This window comes from Hemitrygon akajei, chromosome 18 (genome assembly GCF_048418815.1).
Source record: "Hemitrygon akajei chromosome 18, sHemAka1.3, whole genome shotgun sequence".
NCBI lineage: Eukaryota > Metazoa > Chordata > Chondrichthyes > Myliobatiformes > Dasyatidae > Hemitrygon > Hemitrygon akajei.
In genome coordinates, this window is record NC_133141.1 from 18,789,151 (window position 1) to 18,804,438 (window position 15,288).

Genomic DNA, 15,288 nt, shown 5'->3' on the forward strand with positions numbered 1-15,288 from the left:
CTGAGAAGTTGATTGGTGAAAGTGATACAGGGCTGGAGGAAGGGAAATCTAATAGGATAAGACAGAAGGCCATGGAAGAAAGAAAAGTGGGTAGGAGCAACAGAAGGAGGTGATGGGCAGGTGAGGAGATAAGGTGAGAGGGAAAAGGGTGTGGGGAATGACGAACGGTGGGGTATTACCAGAAGGTTGAGAAATCGATGTTCATGCCATCAGGTTGGAGGTTACCCAAACGGAATATAAGGTTTTGTTCCTCCAACCTGAGTGTGGCCTCATTGCAGCAGAAGAGCCCATGGGTTAACATATCGGAATGGGAATAGGATGTGGAATTAAAATGGGTTGCACTGGAAGATCCCGCTTCTCTGGAGGACAGAGCGTAAGTGTTCAGCAAAGCAGTCTCCCAACCTACGTCAGGTCTCACCAATATACAGGAAGCCACACCAGGAGCACCACACAGAGTGTATAATCCCAACAGACTCGCGGGTAAAGTGTCACCTCAGCTGAAAGGACTGTTTCGGGTCCTGAACGGTGGAGAGGGAGGAGGTGCAGACAAATTGAGCCAGTGAAATTTTGACAAGAATATTGCTATGCGAAAACAGTCCCTCTGTTATCTAAGTTGTGCAACACGACTCAACTTCAGCAAATGGTTTTCTTTATTTTACTAATTTGGGTTGCATTGTTAAATCATATATCAGGCAGCGGAAAGCCGACCTGAGGGCCCAACACATCATTCGCACACTTAGAATGGAATCAAACTAGACTTTGATGTCTTACTCTGAATGTGGAGGGAAAACAATAGGTTAACTGCGAGAATATACCGGGGTTAGACATTAAAGTGCGCACACTCACTACAACGACAAGGCAATGTGTGTGTGTGTGTGTGTGTGTGTGTGTGACTGCGCTTGTGTATAGAGTGCATCTGCCGAGTGTCTCTGTCACATTTAGTTACCAGGAACTGTATTATATAATAGAAATTCCACATTTCTGCATTACAACCATGACTCTCCAGGAAACAGGTGCTGATTTCTTGTTCTATATCACTGAATATTAGTTACTAGGGACTACATTGTACCATGCACTTTTTCTACAACAGCCGATTGCTGGTCGGGACGGAAACGCGCGCCATCTGAGGTAAAAAAAAAAGCCAACCGCTTCACGTCGCATTTGAGGCTTCATTGTGTGCTCTGTCGATTGACAACGGCTGGTCAGAAAGATGGAGCGCATTCTAGTGAAATGTGCGGCGACAGATCTGGCTATTCAGTGGTTCCTCTGGAATGCGGCAAGCATCTTCCAAACCAAGATGTTTCATGATTTGGCAGGTTGGTGTTGCGATGGCGCGCGGCGGTACCGGACTCCAGTGACAAGAAATTTACTGTTAAATGTGTAGGTGGTTTCCCTCCCACAAGTTGGGGCAATTGACCAGGAGTTTGAATTGACTCCCCCCCCCCCCCCCCCTCTCCATCACCTCTCTTTGTCGATACTAATAATACTTTCTCCGCTTAATAATTTGAAGGACTTCAAGTGGGCTTGCTTCGATCGTTTGACGTTGTGTTTGAAAAGATTCAAATAGTTGAGACCGTTTGATCTTCTTGACAGCAGTGGAATCCAAGAATCAGGCGTCGAACAAGATTTACATGGCGAATAGTGGTAAAATATCCATCAGTTGGTTATTGGAGGAAAGAGAAGAGATAAGATGACTATGTTTCATTCACTTCCTTGAAGGGCAGGGAGGGCAGATCCTAAATTAACAAACAACAAAAGAATTCGATGAGTATTCGGAAAGGGGGAAGTTTGATGGCTTGGGGAAGTAGTTGTCAGAGTGGGACAAAATGAAATCTTTTCAAAGAAACTGCAGAGGCATGGTGGATTGATAAGCTCTCCCCCTCCCACCACCACCACCACCACCCCGTGCCAGTGCTCTAGTTCTGTCATGATTTAGCTGCAGTTGCTTCAACTAAAAAGTCATTAAGAAGGTAACGATAGAATATGAAAGTAAGCAAGCCACTAATATTAAAGAGAATATCAAAAGTTTCTTCAGATACATAATGTGTAAAAGAAAGGCGAGGGTAGGATATCAGACCCCTGGAAAACAATGCTGTAGAGGTAGTAATGGGGACAGGGATATGGTAGATGAACTGAAGAAGTATTTTGGATCAGTCCTCACTGTGGGAGACACTAGCAGTAAGTTCAAAAGTGTCGGGGCAGAAGTGAATGAAATTACCATAACTAAGAGAGAAGGTGTTTGGGAAGCTGAAAGGTCTGAAGGGCGATAAGTCACCTGGAACAGATGGACTATACTCCCAAAGTTCTGAAAGAGGTGGCTGAAGAGATTGTGGAGGCATTAATAATGATCTGTCAAGAAGCACAAGACTCTGGAATGGATCCGGAAGACTGGAAAATTGCAAAAGTCACTCCACTCTTCAAGCAGGGAGAGAGGCAGAAGAAAGGAAACTATAGGCCAGTTGGCTTGACCTCAGTGGTTGGGAAGATGTTGGGGGTTGCCTATTAGGGATTTGGTTTTTGGATATTTGGAGACACAGGGTAAAATAGGCTGTAGTCAGCATGGTTTGTTTGAGACCACTAGAATTCAGAAGAATAAGGGGTGACCTAATTGAAACCTATTGAATAGTGAAAGGCCATGGTAGAGTGGACATGGAGAGGTTGTTGCCTCGGGTGGGAGAGTCGTTAGGAGAGAGGCATCCTTTCAGAATGGAGATTAGGAGGAATATCTTTCGGCAGAGAATGTTGAATCTGTGGAATTCATTGCCACAGGCAGCTGTGCAGGTCAAATCTTTTTGTACGTTTGAGACAGAGGTTGATAGATTCTTGATTGGTCAGAGCATGAAGGGATTCGGGGTGAAGGCAGTAGGTTGGGGCTGAGAGGGAAATGGATCAGCCATAATGAAATGGGGGATCAGACTCAATGGGCCATATGGCCTAATTCTGCTCCTATAACTTATGGTCTTGTGGATATGAGGACAGGTGGTATGTGGGATTTTGCATGCCATTCCTGCCAAAGATAGACATGGATACTGCAGTGTGTGCTTGTAATTTCTCTGCCAGCAGTTTCTGTGCTATATATGACAATAAACTCCACTTTAGCCATAAGTATTTAAGTTGGTAAGTAAAAGCTATGATAGGTGTTTCTCTTCTCTTTCTCAGGTTCGATAGTTTTATCTCTAAGCTGCTGACAAATATCTTTCAAATTCTTCATGTCAATTTACATGTAGTTCACTTTTTTCCAGGATCAGCGACTTTCCTATCGACTCTCCTGAGTTCCTGGTGGAATGGCACTAGTTCCTTGGGACATAAAATACCTCTGTTTACCACATGGGGCTTGAGGTGAGAGTACAGAAGAACAGATTGAGAATGTACATCTGAACCTAGTCTCCAGCCTGAAATGGTAAATGGCTGCAAATATACTAAGCAAATTGGCTTGATGCCATTTAATCAAAAGGATCATGGCTTGGCTTCGCGAACGAAGATTTAGGAAAGGGGCTGCCCATGTCTGCTGCAGGCTTGCTGGTGGCTGACAAGGCCAATACGGGACAGGCAGACCCGGCCGCAGCAGCTGTAGGGGAAAGTCAAAGACGTGGGCTTGTCCTTCAGACTGTGCAATGTTTTTTTTTAGATGGAGTGCTGGGTTCACGGTACTGGCCCCACCCTTTACACCCGGGGTCATCTGCCATAGCCTAGCAAGCTGGGACGGTGACAGCGAGGTCCTCGAGGCGTAGGAGTTACGTCGGAGAGTCCTTCTCCTAGGTGGATGGCCTGACAAGGCTGACAAGCCCCACCTGCCCGGGTTTGGAGTCAGAGTTGTCCTTCTCTTAGGCTGGCTGCCAACAAAGGCTAATGAGCCCAGCCCAGCCTACCCATCCAGTTTTACCGCCGGACACTCGGTCGCGCCATGACGTAGCAAGCTTGGTGGAAACAGGGGTCACCGATGAGAAGGTGTTGCTACGGATACAGTAGTGTAGGAGAGGCCATTTGCAATGCCTCCTGCCTAGCAAGCCAGACAGTGACCACGCAGCCAGCACTACACCGGGACAGGAGAGGCGATGTATTGCTCGTGCACTTTCCCTGGGTGAGTGGGACGTCAGGCCCAGACGTCACCCGCCCCCCCCCCCCAATCAAAAGAATAGTGCAGCTGAAAAAGGAGGCCATTCGGTTCATTGTGTGCTTGCTCCACTCCCCTTTACTCATATCCATATACTTTATTCAAAAATTTAGTACTTTTGGTTGGCTGGCTGTTTGACTGTAATGTGCATCGTCATTAAACCCAGTTCTGCCCACAATTGTGCATCTTCCATAAGGTATCAGAATCATTAATGACATCCTGCTCCTGTGCAGAAAGTAACAGTGTTAGTGTTTCAAAGCTGTTGGTCTTTGTCAGAAGGCCATAGTACTGAAATTGCAACACTTTCTTGATCCACAGCCTGTCAGATCTGCTGGCAGCTCTGCACCATTTTCTTGCTCCATTATTGTTGGGATGCTTTTGAAATCTTAAAATTAAAAATAAACAAATTAAAGGCATGGAATGATCAATAAATTGTCACTTCTTTAACACAATGCCTTTACCAATAGCCAGGAACTCAGACTAATTCTACCCTAATATTGACCAGGATATTGTGCTGTATCTCTCTACGACGTTATGTTCCCTTGGCCAATAACGAGCAGAGGAGCACTCCTGTCCACAACAATCACACCTATGATAACTTGTGCAGTGGCTCAATGAGGAACGGAACTGTGAAGCCCACTCCAGCGCAACGTCTGAATACTGTTTTGTTTGATTTCAGTGTGAGACTGTTCCTGTTCATAAGATTGATAAAAGAAGGTCAGTATCGATACTTCACTCAAGTTCATAACAACCGTAGACGCTTCTTTCCTTACTGGACTATTGAAGGTGAGCTTCCTTTGCACATTAAGTTTCCTTAAGTCTATTTACTGATTGTCTGCTCTTCACATTCAAATGTTTTGAGCTCCCTTCCTCTAGCTGGCAGGGTGATTGCCACTGGATCAGATAAAAGATGGAGCCAGGAACTGTGACTGGTGAGGAGCGCAGCAAAGGGTGTGTGGGAAATATATAGATCCCACACAGTATCAGTCCATCAGAAACTCACAAGGGAATTTGGAGATGGGTAAGAAATGCTGGCCTTGTCAGGAATGCCCATATCTCATAAATATACTTCAGAAAACCATTTAACAATCTTTTATTTCATTATATTGCAGGAGAAATAGTTACGCCAGTGCACTCCCAGTTCTGTTCTTTGTTTTCCTGAGGCTGACTAAAAGTCTGCTGCACTGTCCCATTTACCCCTGCTCAGTTGACGATGTTGTTGGGAATGGATAACAAATACAAGCATTGTCTACGTGCTGTGGGGAAAATTTAAAAGGAATTCATGTTGATTGGCTCCATATCAGTTATACTGCTACTTAATGGTAAATGGTGTTGCTGATCAGCTCCTGGTCCCGACAATCTGATGGAAGAATGCAATTGATTGAACGGCATCTGTAGGGAAAAAGAATGTTTGGCACTTCAGGACATGACGGAGGGTTCCAACCCAAAACATCGGCTATCCTTTCCTCTCACAGATGTTGCTCGACACCCTGGTTCTTGCAGCAGATTTTTGCTCCAGATTCCAGAATCTGTGGTGTCTTGTGTCTCCAGCTCTTGTTCCCAATGTTTCTGATTTTCAGGTATCTGGATCTTCATCACACTCCTCCTAGCAGTCATTTTAAACCTTCAGAAAGAGGATACACCTCTTTATATCCAAAACGTTGCAGGATGGACGATCTGGGCTTTCGGCTTCATGGTAGAGGCAATTGCAGACCATCAGAGGTGGAATTTCAAAAGTAATTCTATAAATGCTGTAAGTACTCCTGCATGGATTTGTACCCCATTCAGATCTGGTAAGCAATAGGTCAGTGGTTTATTATTGTATAGACTTTATTATAAAAAGATATTACACACCTAGACAATTCCTGGGATAGGTGTAGCAGGACTGAGCCAAGAGATTACATAGGCAGGGAATAGATTCCTTCACTTTTAGAAATTAATCTTATTTGAAGCAGTTATTAAAAGTTTTGATGTTGTTGAATAATGGAAATGTGATTCTGCTCGCACTAGGGAAAATAGAATAGCGGAGTAGCTCCATGCAATGAATTGGCCGGTCTCGACAGAGACAGGGAATTATTCTTCTGTAGCAAGTTATAAAATCGTGTATATTCCAGGCTCAAAATAATAGGTTCTTAAGTATTAAGGGAACTGATGCTGAGCTGATAGAATAGTTACATATTTAATTCTTACAACTTATCTTTTGTTTTGTTTTGTTGGGTAGAGGGCAAACCCAAGGCTATGTTCTTGCAAGGATTCACTGCATTGCAATTTTTTTCTCTCAGCAGGACAAATTCAGTTGCCATGGGCTCTGGGCTTACAGTCAGCATCCAAACTACTTGGGTGAATTGCTTCAGTGGATTGGCCTGTTCATCTCTGCTTCTAGTGTAATGAATGAAATAGAGTACATCGGTGTCTTTTCACTCGTAATTATGTGGGTCTTTTACTCTCAAACAAGTGGAATTCCCATTCTGGAAAAGGAAGCCATGAGAAGGTGGGGACATGATCCTGCTTACCTCAAGTATGTCAAACATACACCATCTGTCTGGCCATTCAGATTTTAATGCAAATTTCGTTCATTAAGACCCACAACTCACCCCACATCTCAGTTTCTGGTGTAAATTTGTTTTTGAAGTGATTTTTCAAAGCAGAGGGAGATCTGGAACATACCAACTGATCACCCCCATGCTTTAAGATTTGTTCTATTATTGCATTGTTTTATTCTCCTTAGGGGACGAGCACTGTTGTGATTGAGATTACAGTGGACTCGTGAGATGCAGCAGTATTTCTTCTGTTTGAAAACAGTTCTGGAACCAAAAGTTAATTGATGTTAATTGTTCATTGTCATTTACTGAAAGAAAAACATTAACTTGGCATGGTTTTTTTGCAACAGTTGGGTACAATTTTTCACCCTCAGTGATAACATTTATTCTCTCTTGCAGTTACCGTTACTTGGGGGGAGGGATTGGAGAGGTAATAGCTGTGAGTAGCAAAACTCTCGCTCGTTCAGTCTTGGGGAGGAATTAGAAAGCTTTGTAAATTGTTACTTGAAGTTAATATTTAAAAAAAAATACAAATTGCCTGATGAAATGCTTTGTTATTCTTGTCTGATTTATTTTCCCCCATGATCCCATTCTCCTGTCTTCTCCCTGAAAACTTTCATGCCCCTGCTAATCAAGCACCTATCATACTCCTTTTTAAATATACCCAATGAATTGGTCTCAACAGCCATCTGTGGCAATGAATTCCACAGATTCAGCACCCTCTGGCTAAAGAAATTCTTCTTCATTTCTGTTCTAAAGGGACATCAATTCCGAGGCTGTACCCTGTCATCCTAGACTTTCCCACAATTGGAAAAATCCTCTCCTCACCTAGGCCTTTCAATATTCGTTAGGTTTTAATATACGCCATATACTGTATATTTACATCTATTAGCAATTTACTGTGGTGTGTTAGTCAGGGAGTGACATGCAACAGAAAACGACATTCAGCAAATATAAAGAATTATTTAAAACAATAAATTTGGAGTACCAATATGGAATAAAATGTGCATAAATACATAATTACCAGCATGCGTTATAAAGAGTGGCTTAAAGTGTTTACAGTGCAGTGACGAGGTAATAGAAGGAGGTGGGGCTAACTAGAATTTCATGTACCCCATTTCAATCCTGCTCCTGTCTCATGTCTTTTAGTTCTCTTTACTGAAATACTGATACGTCTCTGACTTTACTTTTTTCCTTTCAAACTGCAGGGTGAATTCTATCATTTTATGATCACTGCCTCCTAAAGGTTCCTTAATGTTAAGCTCCCTAATTAAGTCTGGTTCATTACACAATAAAGAATCCCGAATTGCCTTTCCCCTGGAGGCTCAACCACAAGCTGCTCAATAAAGACATTTTGTGGGCATTCTACAAATTCCCTATCTTTGGTTCCAGCACCAACCTGATTTCCCAATCTACCCTCATATTGAAATTCCCCATGACTATCATAACATTCCTCTTTTAACATGCCTTTGCTATCTCTCATTCTAATTTTATCCCACATCCCAGCTGCAGTTTGGAGTCCTGCATATAACTTCAATCAGGGTCTTTTTACCCTTGCATTTCCTTAACTACGCATAAGGATTCTACAACTTCCGATCTTATGTCTCTTCCTTCCCAGGAACATAAAACATAAAAACCTACAGCACATTACAGGCCCTTCAGCCCACAAAGTTATGCTAACCATGTAACCTACTCTAGAAACTGCCTGGAATTTCCCTTCCGCATAGCCCTCTATTTTTCGACGCTCCGTGTTCCTATCTAAGGGTCTCTAAAAAGACTCTATTGTATCCGTATCCACCATCTTCACTGGCTGTGCATTCCATGCACCCACCACTGTCCATGTGAAAAACCTACCTCCGACATCCCCTTTCTACCTACTTCCATGCACCTTAGAACTATGTCCGCTCGTGTTAGCCATTTCAGCTCTGGGAAAAAGCCTCAGGCTATGCACATGATCAATGCCTCTCATCCTATACACCTCTGTCAGGTCACACTCATCCTCTGTCACTCCAAGGAAAAAAGGCCAAGTTCACTCACCTATTGTCATAAGCAATGCTCTCCAATCCAGCAATATCCTTGTAAATCTCCTCTGCACTCTCTCTATAGAATCCACTATAGGATTTGATTTCATTTTTTACCAACGGAGCCTCCTCACCTCTCTGCCTATCTACAGTACCTGCCTGGCCTTTCTATACAATGTGCATCCTTGGATAGTAAACACCCAACTATAATCTTCCAGCCATGACTCAGTGATGCCCACAATGTCATAACTGCTTTTTCTAGCTGTGCTACAAAATCATCTATATTACTCCGTACACTGCGTGCATTCAAATATCACACCTTTGTCCTGTATTCATCATCCTTATCCCTTTCTAACTTTATTCTTTTTTTATTCTGGAGATTTCTGTAACCTGTCATGTACTTTCCTTCCCGTTTATCTTATCCTTATTTTCCCAAACTGTGGAACTCACCCTCTGCCATTTATATTAAAGCCCTGGTTCTGTGATTCACCAGGGCCCTGGTTACAGTATAGATCAGGTGGAGCCCTTCCCATCAGAACAGCTCCCTCCTTCCCCAATACCGGTTTCAAGGTCCCATGAATTCAAACCCATTCTCCCGCACAAAACTTTGAGCCACAGATTTAGCTCTGTGATCTTAATTATCCTGTGCTGATTTGCACGGAGCTCAGTATTGTAGGTGCTGGCCTGCCCAGTCTAACTGAGTAAGTGTAACCAAGGACATTGAATGCCTGGGAGAGGACACTGATGATGGTTCACTTGTCCCTCCTGTGGATTTGGAGGATGTTGTGGAGACGGTGTTGGTGGGATCTCTCCAGGCCTTTGAGGTGCCTACAAGGACCAGGGTGCAGGATCAAAAGAGGCTGTAAGGTGTGCCAGCTACAACACAGGCACAACTTACCCCACCAATAAGGACATCTGCAAGACGTGGTGCCTCAAGAAGGTGGGTCACTGAGGACCTTCAAAGTCTGAGACGTGCCCTCTTCGTGATACTACCATCGAAGAGGAGGTACAAGTGCCTGAAAACACACTCAATGTTTGAGGAAAGGCATCTTGCACATTGACATCAGACTTCTAAACGGTCCATGAACAATACCTCAATATTCCTCTTATTCCTTATTTATGTTTTGTAACTTACAGTATTGCAAATGTATGTCAGTCCATCACAGCCTGCTTTCAATGTGCCCAGTTGAATTCCTCAACCAACACCCCTCTCAGCTCCTGCAGCTCCTGCTGGTCCTTCGATGACTGTGGTCCCACGTCGCCATAGATTTTGTTGGTTACCACCTTCAGGGGTGGGGGAGGGCATGCTCTTCCAGTCTTCACCCTGCTAAAAAGAGTCATCTGCCACTCAATTGCAGAAGTTATCCTATAAAAATTATTATAAAAGTTATCACTCGCTGCTCAGTCATCTCTGCGGCTCTGCATTTTATGATACACATATATCGAAAAACAGTGAACAGCAATGTTTTGCATGCAATCCATACAGATCACTTCAAAATCTTAGTACCTCAAGATAGTACAAAGGGAAAAAAAATAACAGAATGCAGAATAGATTGTATAATTAAATTTACAGAGAAGGTGGAGCCTCGATATCTGCATTAAATGGGTATAATCTCTTATTTTTAAAGTGACCCCTTGTTCTAGATTCTCTCACAAGAGGATATGTCTTCCACACATCCATCACGTCAAAGACTTGGTCAATACTTTGCAAAGCATTTATAGCACAAAATGGACCATTTGGCCAATAAGGTGCAAACTGGCATTTATGCTCGACTGAAGTCTCTCCCAATCATTGTCTATATGTTTCTCCTTCCTGTAGAAATCAGCTACCTTGTAAATACAAATGTGCTATTCTCCTGAACCACTCCACGTAATGGCAGGTTCGACTCCCTCCACCATCATTAGGATCATAGGAACAGGAGAAGGTCATTTAGTCCCTTGAGCTAGTTATACCACTCAATGGATTGTTGCTTTGCAAGAGTTGAACAAAGTCCAAGTTGACCCACAGATGTCTTTCATGACAGGAATGTTTCTTTTCCTCTCTCATAGCTCTGAATCGTCACTACTTCTGTCATCTTTTATAACAATAGATCCATCCAAACTATCAGAGGGCTCACTGGCCAAGTTGGTATGTTGGATATTCACAGAGGCATAGAAAAAGTGACAACCGAGATGGTGGAACTACTTGTTGGATCAGGCTGAAAGAAACAGACTTATAATGTTTTAAGCAAATGATCTTTCATATTTTACTGGCCTGAAATATTCATGCTGTTTCTCTTCCCACAGAGACTGCCTGACCTGCTGTGTGTTTCCAGCATTCTGTGTTATGCCTCCTTTCTATAGTGTAAATGATAGTGGTGTCCCTTTCAAGTAGTTTATCTATTTTGGTGTAAAAGCAAATCCTGCAGATGTTGGAAGTCTGAAAACAAAATAGATGCATCCAACATCTGCTAGATTTTATTCTTATGCCACAGAATTGACAGACAAGGTACTTGAAAGGGGCACCACCATCGATCATGCTATGGAAAGGAGGCAGCAGCTGCTTAGGACGTAGAGCTTTAGATAGGCTGGATGCCCAGAGAGCTGGGCATTATAAATGGCAGTCTCGTAGCATCAAGATTACTTACCTCAACCCTGAAGCTTACATTAAAAGCGAGTGATTCAACATTAAAATGCGTGTAGGTTATACCTATAATTAAGTTGTTCAGTGTTAAGAGTCATTCTGCAGCAAGCCACAGTGCCCAGGGTGTTGGATGCTCAGGTTGAAGGCTGTCGGGTGACCAGGGATATCTGCTCCAGTGGTGGCTAATGTCTCACCAAAAATAACTCGCTAATTTATCCAATTAGAAAATATTCACCAGGAAATAGATTTGGGCAGTTATAAACTTAGTTCATGATTGAAAGCAGGACATAAGATATATGATAAAATGCAGAGCAACAAAGTAGATTAAAAATAACTGCATGTTAATTCTACTTGCTACATTGATTCAGGAACTCAGGGCCATTCTGTCAGGTTTTCCAGAGTCGACGTCGTTGCTTATTGTTGGATCCCCTTGCTGTTCCTCAGCTGTTTACTCCTGATACTTTAGTATTTGTAAGTCTGACTGAATTGTATTGAGTTTCGGGATTAATGTATCATGTAAGATCGACATGACTTTGCCTTTAATCCATCTGATTATTCTTTTTTAATGTTCCCTTTTTTAAAAAAGTTAAAGCATATGAAAATTGAGCTAATGGGATTTTTTTTTGCAATTCAAATTTTTATTATTCTTTTACAAAGCAGCACAGCATATCATAGAGCAGATACAGTACAGCATATTTACACAGCCATCCCATGACAGGAAAACATATAAAACTAAGAAACAGAAACAAACTTCTAATTTAAGTTGAATTAACATTCAACCAAAACTGATCCCATGCGTCTTGCACTTTTCCCTCACTGTTAATTCTTCCCAACATGTGTTCATATGATGAAATCTGAACCATTCCCTCAGTCCATTCCCTCACAGTCGGACATTTGGATTTTTCCAGTTTTGCAATATAATTCTTGCAGCTGTGATGAGACCCACCTTCAAAATAGTAAATTTGTCATTGTTTACATTAGGTATCATTGTCCTATCACCCAGGAGACAAAGCCGTGGGCACAAGGGCAGTGTAGAACTCGACCAATTCCCCAACAAATCAAGAACTTTACACCAAAATGGACGAACCATGGAACACTCCCAAATCGTGTGAAAACATGTGCCCACCTCATTTTTACATTTCCAGCATAAATTATTATCAACAATCCCCATTTTGTAGAGTCTAGTTGGTGTCCAATAATATCTGTGTACTATCTGATACTGAATAAATTTCCCTCTCGCTTCCCTGATATGTCTACCCACATTTGATAAAATATTTGACCACTCATTATCTTCAATATCGCTTCTAAGATCCTTCTGCCATATTGCTTTGAGATTGTTACACGGTTCACCCACAGAGTGCTTGAACATTTTATAAAACACTGATGCTTTATGAACTTCCTGTGGTAGTGTAAAGTATTCAGTTAAAGGGTTACTTTGTGGGCCGCCATTCTTGAATATGCTACTAACGCAATATCTTATTTGTAAGTACTTCCAGAAATTCCCTTTATCTACAAAGTTATATTTCCTCTGCAAATCCACATACAACATAAAAACCCCATTCTCAGAGATCACCTGCTGTATTTACAACTTTAATCCTCCATTCTTTCCAGTACACATCCTTTTCCCAATGCATATCTCAGGGTTATTCCAGAGCGAGAAGTATAATTGATTTAAATGTGGCATTCTACAAGCTTTATGTAGTGTACTCCACCCACTCCTTGAGTGAAATAGTATAGGGTTTAGATTAGTCTTGTTTTCCTTTTTTTTTCTTTTTCTTTTTTTTAAATTAGTTTTTCAAAACATTTTACAAAATTAAAAACCCCAAATCCCAATGGGGAGCATTAATACAGTGCAAGATTAAGCATACAATAACAATATGCTACAAAGGAAGAGAATTTAACAAAAAAGCACCTAAATTAAAGACAAGTGAGCTTAGTATCCTCCCCAAACCCCACAACACAAGAAAAAAACAACAACTCCACACCAACCACCACACAGTATAAAGAGTATAAGTCTGGACAGTCAAACTCCCAGACTGTGAATACACTTAGTAACAGAGGGTAATAATGCCTACTACCAGAAAAAAAAGGAAGCTGAAAGCAAGGGACCGAAAAGAAGAAACAAAAAAGAAAAAAAACCCTAGTCAAGAGGAAGGTAATGGAAGTACTCGATAAAAGGTCCCCAGACCTTATGGAACTTTAGATCCGAATTAAGAACTGAATAATGAATTTTTTCGAGGTCCAAGCAGGCCATAATGTCGTTAAGCCATTGCGCATGAGTGGGCGGGGCAACATCTCTCCATCTAAGGAGGATCAAGCGTCTCGCCAGGAGAGAGGCAAAGGATAGTATTCGGCATTTGGTCGGACCCAGACATAAATCTGTCTCGCCCCAAAAACCGAACAGAGCAATTAAGGGGTTAGGTTCTAGGTGCTGATTCAGAATATCCGATAATGTAGTGAAGACATCTTTCCAGAATTTCTCCAAACTAGGACAGAACCATAGTCTTGTTTTCCACATTTTGTGAGAGAATGTTAAGGGGAGAATGTGGTGCAGCCAGGCTCCGTTCTATAACTACCCAGTCTAAATCAACATCAGCCCTGTCCCGATGTTTAGCTAACTTGGTCATTTCAAAGGATAATTTATATGCCCTGACATCTTGTAGACTGAGCCCACCCATGTCCCTGGACATACACATCTTACTCATTTTAATTCTGGGCTTCTTCTTATCCCATAAAAAATCACTAATAATTTTGGTGTATTGCTTGTAGATCAAATCTGAAATATTTAAAGGAAGTATCATAGAAAGATAGTTAAACTGAGGTGCTATGACCATTTTAACTACATTGACTTTACCCCAGAGTGACAGTCTCAGTGTCCCAACTTATCCAGATTATTTCTTATCCTACTCAATAATGGATCGTAATTTAAAGTAATTATTTCATCCAAATTCTGACTGAGTTTGACACCTAGATACTTTATTCCAACTGGCACCCATCTGAAATTAAACTAAGATACTGAATTTGAATAACATAATTTTGACATTGGCATAGCCTCAGATTTACTGCAGTTGATTTTATAACCAGACACTTCAGAATATAATTGAATTGTTTTCATTAGTGGGGGTAAGGAATTAGGAAGGTCACTAATCAGTAATAAAATATCGTCAGCATATACCATGGGGATCTGCCTTTAATGAAGCCAACCTGGTCAGTGTTAATTATAGATGGCAATACTTTCTCTAATCACAAAGCCAGTCAGTATCTTACAGTCCACATTAATTAAGCTTATAGGCCGATAATTGGAAGGAATCTATTGCATCCCTGTCTTTTTTTGGTATCAACAATATTAATGATTCATTAAATGTATTAGGTAAAGATTCCAAATTAAATGCTTCTGAATATATTTTTGTTAGAATAGGAGCCAATACATCCAGAAATTTCTTATAATATTCAACTGGGAAGCCATCCATGCCCGGAGATATCCCCATTTTCATAGCCGCAATAGCCCGTCTGACCTCATCCTCAGTAATTGGGGCATCCAAGGACTCAGCTTGTTGTGCGGTTAATGTAGGCAATTTTATATTAGCAAAAAACTGATTCAGCTCCTCCTGGTCATGATTAAATGGTGATGCATATGGATGTTCATAGAACTGTTGAAAGACTTCATTTATTTCTTTAGATGTTGACACTAATGTATAGCCAATGGGATTTTGCCAAGTTAAGAATTTTGCTATGCAAAACCAGTCCCTCTGTTGTCTAAGTTGTGCAAAACTACACAACTTCAGTGATTGGCCTGGGTCTGGTAATAGCCAAAGGAATAGTGGGTCTGCCAGGTTGTGTCATCCTATGTTAGATTCATGAGCAAGGGAAATAATGGCTGGAGTCATCTGGCAGGGCTGCGTCAAAAATCGATTTTGTGAAAACACTTTAAAGAAAAATACCACTATTTACAAGCCTAGATCTACAAGTAAACATAGTATTATCATCTCT

At 41.6% G+C, this 15,288-nt stretch overlaps 1 protein-coding gene across 2 annotated transcripts; it reads left to right on the top strand.

The window, feature by feature from the left end:
* The first annotated feature begins 933 nt into the window (after positions 1-933).
* LOC140741562 (uncharacterized) lies at positions 934-7,125 on the top strand. 2 transcript variants are annotated; one of them, XM_073071865.1, is made up of 5 exons: positions 934-1,316; positions 3,243-3,339; positions 4,794-4,900; positions 5,695-5,867; positions 6,397-7,125. In XM_073071865.1, the coding sequence occupies exons 1-5, from the start codon at positions 1,211-1,213 to the stop codon at positions 6,673-6,675; spliced, it is 762 nt and encodes a 253-aa protein (XP_072927966.1). In that variant the 5' UTR covers positions 934-1,210; the 3' UTR covers positions 6,676-7,125. The 2 variants fall into 2 exon arrangements, with proteins under 2 accessions (XP_072927966.1, XP_072927967.1); XM_073071866.1 differs by having other exon boundaries at positions 6,400-7,125.
* Positions 7,126-15,288: the final 8,163 nt, after the last annotated feature.

Bases quoted from the DNA above. Each gene is read 5' to 3' on its own strand.
- LOC140741562 (XM_073071865.1), top strand. From the start codon at position 1,211: ATGGAGCGCATTCTAGTGAAATGTGCGGCGACAGATCTGGCTATTCAG. The intron at 1,317-3,242 runs GTTGGTGTTGCG...ACTTTTTTCCAG, and splicing joins GATGTTTCATGATTTGGCAG to GATCAGCGACTTTCCTATCG. The intron at 3,340-4,793 runs GTGAGAGTACAG...GTTTGATTTCAG, and splicing joins TTTACCACATGGGGCTTGAG to TGTGAGACTGTTCCTGTTCA.